The 7,692-nt window shown below is 40.4% G+C and overlaps 2 protein-coding genes across 2 annotated transcripts; both read left to right on the top strand.

Moving 5' to 3' along the window:
• Window positions 1-420: 420 nt before the first annotated feature.
• Window positions 421-4,042, top strand: cuedc2 (CUE domain containing 2). The gene is made up of 9 exons (XM_030772895.1): window positions 421-530; window positions 1,406-1,500; window positions 1,734-1,877; window positions 2,035-2,096; window positions 2,368-2,492; window positions 2,980-3,150; window positions 3,368-3,432; window positions 3,547-3,607; window positions 3,896-4,042. Exons 2-9 carry the CDS (start codon window positions 1,427-1,429, stop codon window positions 4,040-4,042), a joined length of 849 nt encoding a protein of 282 aa, XP_030628755.1. The 5' UTR covers window positions 421-530; window positions 1,406-1,426.
• A 1,830-nt stretch (window positions 4,043-5,872) lies between these two features.
• On the top strand, window positions 5,873-6,659 carry LOC115810751 (glutathione peroxidase 6-like). Its single transcript, XM_030772752.1, has 3 exons — window positions 5,873-5,951; window positions 6,265-6,395; window positions 6,525-6,659. The coding sequence occupies exons 1-3, from the start codon at window positions 5,879-5,881 to the stop codon at window positions 6,657-6,659; spliced, it is 339 nt and encodes a 112-aa protein (XP_030628612.1). The 5' UTR covers window positions 5,873-5,878.
• The last annotated feature ends 1,033 nt before the right edge of the window (window positions 6,660-7,692 follow it).

Genomic DNA, 7,692 nt, shown 5'->3' with positions numbered 1-7,692 from the left:
TAAAAAGACTTTACAGCTGCCAGTCTAAACCTGGGTTTCAAATATTATGTACATACATGTAGAATACTACAATAGTATTGGTAATGTTTCCAGTTTCTATGCTGATTTTTTAAGTCGTTATCACTGAATAAAATCATGTGGTGTTACCAAATAAGACTTCCATCAGTATACGCTGTGCATTGCTTGTCGATATTCATTTACAACATTGAATTTTAACGGAAAGAAAGAAAGAAAGAAATGTGAGGAAACGGTAATGTTTTCAGGCCGGTCACTGTGGGAGATTTTGCAACGACTTTTTTAAGAAGTGGCAACTGAAAACAAGGGCACGAGGGAGTGTTTACATTTGGTGGGAAATGATGTCACAGGTTTTGAACTGGAGTGACGGCGGGCTGTTCTTCTTAGCCATAAACTGGCTATACTTAGCCAACAGCTAGGTGTACAGCTGTCGATAGATGTGTGAACCACGTATTTTAGATACTACCACATTTCAGTATTGCAGCTAAACGTCGTACTCCAAATTTGATTCAGAGGTAAGGTCGACTCAGTTATGCAATGCATTCCGCACAAACACAAGCCAGCCATCCTGGTTTAGCTAACGTAGGCCGGAGAGTAGCTATGCTACATCGTTAGCTAGAATAGCTCAAATTTAATAGGTTTATTCTGAGCTTTCATTAACAGTTGTTGACAAGCTAGAATTTAACACCTAAATCAACTACATTTGTTTCATCAAACTGGTTACATGCTTGCGACCTGATCTGGAACCAGCTTGAACCCCTATTTTGCAGATAACTGACCATGGTGTGACTTGGCAAGCTAACGTTAGATTTTATTGTTTGGAAAATGTGATTATTGTGTACTGCTTAGAGGAATTTTGCAGTAAATGTGCACAAATTTATCCCCCTCTTGATTTAAACAAAATAATAACCTAACATTTGTACATGTTAACTAGGGCTTATATATGCGATCAATCAAAGGATACTGACCAAACACGGAATTGTTCTCCTAACTGCTGGCTAACGCGAGGAGCCCGAAAGTGAGAGAGACAGCCTTTGCCATTCCCTTTCTAATTTTAGTCTGTCCAAAAAAGCCGTCTTGCCTGGCGCCCCTTACTCAAGACGTTTGATAACACTCGTTAACTAACACTTGACTAATAGCTTTAAATTCGGAGACACGAATGGCATTTGTGGGTTCAGTCAGCTTTCTAACTAGGTTGGTAATACATTTCTTCGCTTACTGACTGTTAAGTGTTTCAGAATGTCCCCTTAAAAAAGACATGATGCAACCCTAACTGTCTTCTCTAAAGTTCATTGCATTTGTTTGGCAAACTAGCAAGCCGTGTCACTCAACTTGTTCTATTTCAGATGTGTCGTCAACTGATTGACTATGAAATATTTTACCTTTCCAGCACTGCGGGACGAGTATAAGGATGGACCTACAGAAGATTATCCACGATGCATTGTATGATTTCATCCAGTCCCACATACCCGATGCAGATACAAGGTATGGACCTGTTATTTCGCTCAGGTTAGCCACTTAAACATGTTGACGCTACAATTTAACCCGCCGGACTACATTATAAAGTTGCGGCGTAACGTTTCGTTACGCACTTAAGGATGCCTTGAGTCAGGTCATAATTTTTAGTTGATTTTATGGGTTTTTGTGTCTGTGGAGAGGTGCTTAAACCCACAATTATGCATTTAACTACAAATTCGTACCGTTGCTAAACGTTGCAGCACACTTGACGACGTTCTCCTGTCGTACATCACGGGCGTTTTGGAGGACCTTGGCTCGCAGGAGAGCGTGGAGGAAAACTTTGACGTTGAAGTATTCGTCGAGATGCTGGAGGCATACATCCCCGGCTTTGCTGAAATTGACAGGTACGTCTTGTTTTCAGTCAAATGAATTGAACTGAGTACGTTTTCACACCCTTCAGTTGTTCAGGTGTTTAACTGATTTTTGATGACAGAACTGAAACTTGCAAGTTGCGTTTGGAAAATGGATTTTCTTTTTTTTCTTCTTTTTTTCTTCACACAGTGTTAAAGTTTGTGAGATGATGTTCAGTCTGGCTTCAAAATTAGCCTCAGCACGGGACACAGGTAATCAGCAGATGTGTTAACATCAGTTTTGCAATCAGAAAAATGCCCATGGCAGCATCTAGGATGGACAGTGTATGATATATGACTCCTTGGTAAAGGGAGAGTTTAGAACCTGCGCTTGCCCATGTTTGATTTTAACAACAAAGGTGAAGAAATTAATTTTTTTAAAAAATGGATCAATGCAAAGCATGTTTTGAAGCAGAAGTGTCACTTTGCATGTTTGTGGTCTTTTACTGCGTTTTGGTGTTTTCAATCGCGTGGTCTTGTGCAGAAAATTCCGAGATGAAGACTGGACCAAAGGATTGTTCCCTGATTGACAGCTCCGCTTTAAGCAGTAGGGCTCCGGTACAGAAGACATGTGGCCACCCGTCACAGGCAGAGGGCGCCACAGCGAAGGTATTCACTTAATCCCTTTGGAACTGCTTCCTCACCCCACCCCCTACTCTGTATATGTTTACAAGCGTTTATATCACCAAGCAACTTCCTGTGTCATCTGCTTGTAATAGATGGAAAGTATGGAATTAGCATTAGTACTTGGAACTCTTAAGGACGTATCTTAACTGTACAAGTTCTTATGGTGTATTGTGTAACTGCTCTGAGCAGATATTGTTTTTAATGTATTTATTAATATTGGCGTTATGATTTTATTCTTATTATCGTTGTTTTTTTGATGGAACAATGTGTGGTATGTTAATGAAGGATGAATGTTTTCTCTTATGTAAGATATGTAATTCCAGTTGTAGTACCGTAACAGTTCAGTGTGTTCTAACTATGTCATGTTTTTTATGGTGACTGGACGTCTGCAAGCTATCCAGACAGTGGTTCCTAAATAACCAGTCTCTCTCTCTCTCTCTCTCTCTCTGTGTGTGTGCGTGTGTATCAGGTCTGTGCTCCTGAGTGGGACAGCCAAGAGCAGCACCTCCTGGAGATGTTTCCGAAATGCAGTGTGACAGAGGCGAGGAGCGCCCTGTCCATTGCCAAAGGAGACATGGAGGAGGCTGTGCGCCTCATTATTGAAGGAGACATCCAGCTGAATAACACTCCTCCTCTGGAGGTGAGTGTGCTCCTCAGTTCCTCCTGAGCTCTGAGCTCTGAGCTCTGGGCTTTGTTTCTCAGCGTGAAGCGCTAACACGTGTGTGTGTGTGTGTGTGTGTGTTCATTAAGAGCATCCTTCACTCTCTGCCTACCCTCACCACCTCTTAGCAGAAACATTCACAGGTCATAAAGGCTGTAATAACATAAGTTTAACGTACGTTAACGCATGTTTTCAGACTAATCCTGGGAAGACTGTATCGGTGCAGGCTGATCAGAGGCTGAAAGCGAGCATTTTGGAGAAGTGAGTACTCTTATTTGACAGACGAGTATTAATTCGACATATCTTCAGACCAGGCTGTTAGTCCACACGCTGGTTGTGTGTTTTGTGGAGGCTGAAAAATCTGTTTTATTCCAGGTACATGTTGGTGGACAGCGAGGAAGATAAGAAAACCCACAGACCTGTCATTCCAAAAGACGTACGTTTACTCTCCCTTTTGAATGAGCAAATAGCTTGTTGAATGCACGTTGAATGAATGCGTAGTTTCCACGGGAACATTGTTGCAGAAAAGGGTGCAATTTGGGAAACAGAATTCGGTAAAAAACCGGGCCCGGCGGCAATCGTATTACCTGATGAACCAGACAAGTCACCCTCCCGTCACTGTGTTAGCCTCAGGGTTGCATGTATCTCTGGTAAAACTGGGCTGAGTCCCAGACAGGGTGTGGCACAGGGGGTGTTCATCCATCTTCTGTTCGCCTCTCTGCAGGCTCCAAAGAAGCTTGTGCGTTACCATGGCAGCCAGGTGGTGACCACAAAGGGAGAGCGCTACCACCAAGTCAAGAAAGACGAGACAGAGGACATAAAGAAGACTTACATAAATCTCAAACCAGCTCGGAAATATCGCTTTCATTGACAACAAGCACCTCAGCGGAGAACCCTGGGTTTTACTGTATTTTTTTTTTACATGTTGTGTTGCCTTTTTTTTTTTAACTTTGTATTTATGAATTCCACTGTTTTAATCATTTATTTGTGTCTTGACAAAGAAACTTGTGGCAGTATTTCTTTGTGGATGGAGCCATTGGCAGTGACCAGATTTTTAGGTGCTATATCCTGAACTGGATTATGTTTTCCTACTCATGTAATCATGTCTGATGTCTGGTGGTATGTGTTTTGTTTGTTTGTGTCTTTTTGTTCTTGTTCTTGTTTTTGTTTTTGTTTTTTTATATCAACCAAACAGGCATTTTTTGTGTATTGTAGTAAATCTGTGCATTTTTTTTTTATGGACAACTTTTCAAAGTAAGGCGACTCAGTTTAAGGGGACATGTGGGTATTTTTGTCTGGCGTCCTGGGCAGATGTTGACATCTCTTGCATGCACTGGTTCTCATCTCCAGCAAAGCCAAACTGTTACTGACAGGGACAGGGACAGGGGACAGGGGCTGTCTCTTTATTGACACACTGGGAGTTGAGCTAACGAAATGTGTGTGTGCTCTTCTGAAATTCAGACTGTGTTAATGATTGCAGATACTTCAACATTAATCAGCAAAACTGTGCTTGTATATTTTTATATGCGTATTTACATACATATATACAGTAGATATATATATATATATATATTTGAAGAGCATTTTAAAGTTTCTTTGCACTAGAGTCTAGGAAAGAGCATGATTTTACAGAGTTTGTTTGGTTTTTTTTTAATCCATTTTTATCTTCTCTGCTCTCATGTGAATCCCCAAATTCAGGTTTCATTTGAAATCGCTTTCCCTTTGCTGCTAAAATAAATGTAGTGTTTCATAGCAGTGCTAGTGTATTCTCATTGGAATAAAGTGTCACCGCCACCCCAGTGGCTGTTTTATGAATAGAGTAGACCAGCATGGTTTCAGCGATAGAAATAAGCTTTGTTCAGTTCATCTACGCTACAAATACAACATTTATAATTCAGCTCTTGTATCTCTCTCTTTCTTTCCCTCCCTCTGTGTTTTGATGGTGTTCTGTAAAAACACGTGCTTGAGTTTGAGTTGGTGCACTTTTCGCCTGTGTTTAACAGTTCCTGAAACTCATAATCTTTGAATCTTTCCATCTTTGAAAAGTCATCATTGCTTAAGATTTTTTTTTTTTTTTTTGAATGACTGTGTTGTATTGTTTTAACACTAAGTAAAGAATAACCTGTATTCTTAATCATTTACACTCGTCTTTGGTGGATCATGAAAAAAAAAAAAGCGTATTGATGAATGTTGGCTCTATACATGCAAACTGGTTGAGCAAATTCACGGCACTGACCGCCTGAGCTAACAGTGAAGATTTGCATGTCTGCGTTGTAAAGACGATGATAGAGTTTACAGAACAGCCAGTGTACGTGGCCTTACTGCACTGCACCACCAGTGTGAGTGTGAAGCCATGAAAGCAGGAGCAGAGATGGGAGTTTTGGCAGTTTCTGGACTGGTTCTGCTGGTGGCACTGGCTGTGTCTGCTCACGCTCAGGTCTACTCTACCTGTGTCTCCTCGCCTGACAAAACCGTTTACGACTTCACCGTGGGGACTCTGGATGGACACAACGAGTCGCTGAGTCAGTACAGGGGCATGGTGCTTCTTATAGTCAACTTGGCCTCCTTCTGAGATTACACTATAGAAGAGGTATTATAAGAAGTATTTTGACTGTAGGAGAACTATGTTTATTCACTGTGTAATGGAACTTAATTTGTATTTTCTTGGTTTTGGTCTGTAATGCAGTACCATCATTTAAATGCACTCATGGACGAATTCGGAGGTCAAAACTTCTCAGTCATTGGCTTCCCCTGCAATCAGTTTGGCCATCAGTCTCCGGGTGAGCTTTTTTTTCCCCCCAGTGTCTCAGACATTTAGAAGCCGTTGCTTTGTCAGTGCGATAAGGTCAGGCTTCAGGCCTCAACAGCAACCTCTAAAAATAGACATGGAGCATCAGTTCACAGTGGACACAGAGACTGTTATCTCTTGATTTTGCAAATATTATTTAAATGTATTCATGAATTGCTGTTTCCTATCTCAAAACTATTTAGCCGTGAACATTTACTATTATTCTTTCAACCATTGATCTTTATCAATAACCTATAGTTGAGAAAGCTGTTGATTTTATTTTGCAATCTCCATTTTTAACTTAGAGGAAAACAGTGAAGTTTTGAACGTTCTGAAGTATGTGAGGCCAGGTGGAGGATTTGTGCCCAAGTTTCCCGTCTATGGCAGAGTCAAAGTCAATGGATTACACGAACATCCTCTTTTCACTTATCTCAAGGTAGCTGTATGTTCTCCATATGTTTTCCACTGTGCTATATTGTGAAAAGAAAACCATTTCACACTCTTGGCTGGTTTGTGCGTATTAAAAACCCATCAGCATTAGCGAACTGTTGTTTCAAATGTCCAGATGGCTTGTCCATATGTTAACCCCATCCTTGGAAATCCGAGGAGACTTTCATGGTCTCCTGTAAAAGTCAGCGACATCCGCTGGAATTTTGAAAAGTTCATTGTTCGAGTGGACGGAACTCCATACAAGAGGTAATGTTTTATGTAAGAGGTACACTTCAAAACCACTAAACGATAAAGAGAATAATACGATGCATATTAAAATGGTTTAACTATCAATATTTCATATCCTGTTGTTAAAAATTCCTTTGCTGTAGGTTTGAAACAAGCTGTCCGACAGAGGAGATTGACAGTGCTATAAGGGATCTGTTATAGGGCTGCATCTTCGCAGTGTTATTGTTAGGAGGAGATCATGCTACAGGTGGAAACAGTGTGATGACCTCTCAGTCAATGCTGCCAAGCACCTGAGTCAGGTCTGAGGAAGGAGAGAGATAGAGAGCGCCCCCTAGAGTGTGCATTCTCACATGGCGCTTCATGCTCCAGTTTCTGCCTGTTCACGGTCTGTTCGTCACTCACGGCATGTTTATCTTGTGTCATTATCTTTAACATCGACCTGTTATTTTAATAAAATGGTGAGGAAACACAAACTGTAAAACACATTGAAACGCATTTCATGGTTTGAAAAATGCTATTAAGACACACACACACGAAACATCATTTCAATTTTTTTTTTTATTTAAGAACTAATTGTACAACAGGTAGAACAAATAATCTCTCTGATAAGTCACTCAAGGAATCAGTGCACGACACAGCAGAGCAAATTTAGAATTCAAAAAGGCAGAAAAAAAAATGCATTTGGGGGGGAAAAAAAAAAAAATCATAAATTAATGGGATCATACAACATGGTCACTAATGTATCTGTACATGAATACAACTGTGCTACAATACCAGTAATTCCTTTCTAATCATCTAGGTCTTTCTTGAGGCTAGTCACAGTAAGGTAATAGGTTTCATATAGTACAGTACCCTGAAAACAATGCATCAGAGCAGAATCGCTTGGTTCAGACAGCCTTGAGAATCTTACAGATAAATTCTGGATGCACTGAGTAAAAGAATTGATTTTTTTTTCTCTAGTTCATTATTCATAAATTCTGTACAAACTCTGTCGAGAATCACTCTACAAATTGTATCAGGCGCATGAATATTATTTGAATGTTTCTGAATAGTTC

Source organism: Chanos chanos, chromosome 4 (genome assembly GCF_902362185.1).
Source record: "Chanos chanos chromosome 4, fChaCha1.1, whole genome shotgun sequence".
In the NCBI taxonomy this organism is placed as follows: Eukaryota; Metazoa; Chordata; class Actinopteri; order Gonorynchiformes; family Chanidae; genus Chanos; species Chanos chanos.
Note: the sequence above shows the minus strand (reverse complement) of the source record. Positions and strands in the feature narration are given on the sequence as shown.

Excerpts from the sequence above, each read along its gene's own strand:
- LOC115810751 (XM_030772752.1), top strand. The coding sequence starts at position 5,879 with ATGGACGAATTCGGAGGTCAAAACTTCTCAGTCATTGGCTTCCCCTGC. Across the intron at positions 5,952-6,264 it reads GTTTGGCCATCAGTCTCCGG|AGGAAAACAGTGAAGTTTTG; the intron begins GTGAGCTTTTTT and ends TTTTTAACTTAG. Across the intron at positions 6,396-6,524 it reads CTCTTTTCACTTATCTCAAG|ATGGCTTGTCCATATGTTAA; the intron begins GTAGCTGTATGT and ends TCAAATGTCCAG.
- cuedc2 (XM_030772895.1), top strand. The coding sequence starts at position 1,427 with ATGGACCTACAGAAGATTATCCACGATGCATTGTATGATTTCATCCAG. Across the intron at positions 1,878-2,034 it reads GGCTTTGCTGAAATTGACAG|TGTTAAAGTTTGTGAGATGA; the intron begins GTACGTCTTGTT and ends TTCTTCACACAG. Across the intron at positions 3,433-3,546 it reads AAAGCGAGCATTTTGGAGAA|GTACATGTTGGTGGACAGCG; the intron begins GTGAGTACTCTT and ends GTTTTATTCCAG.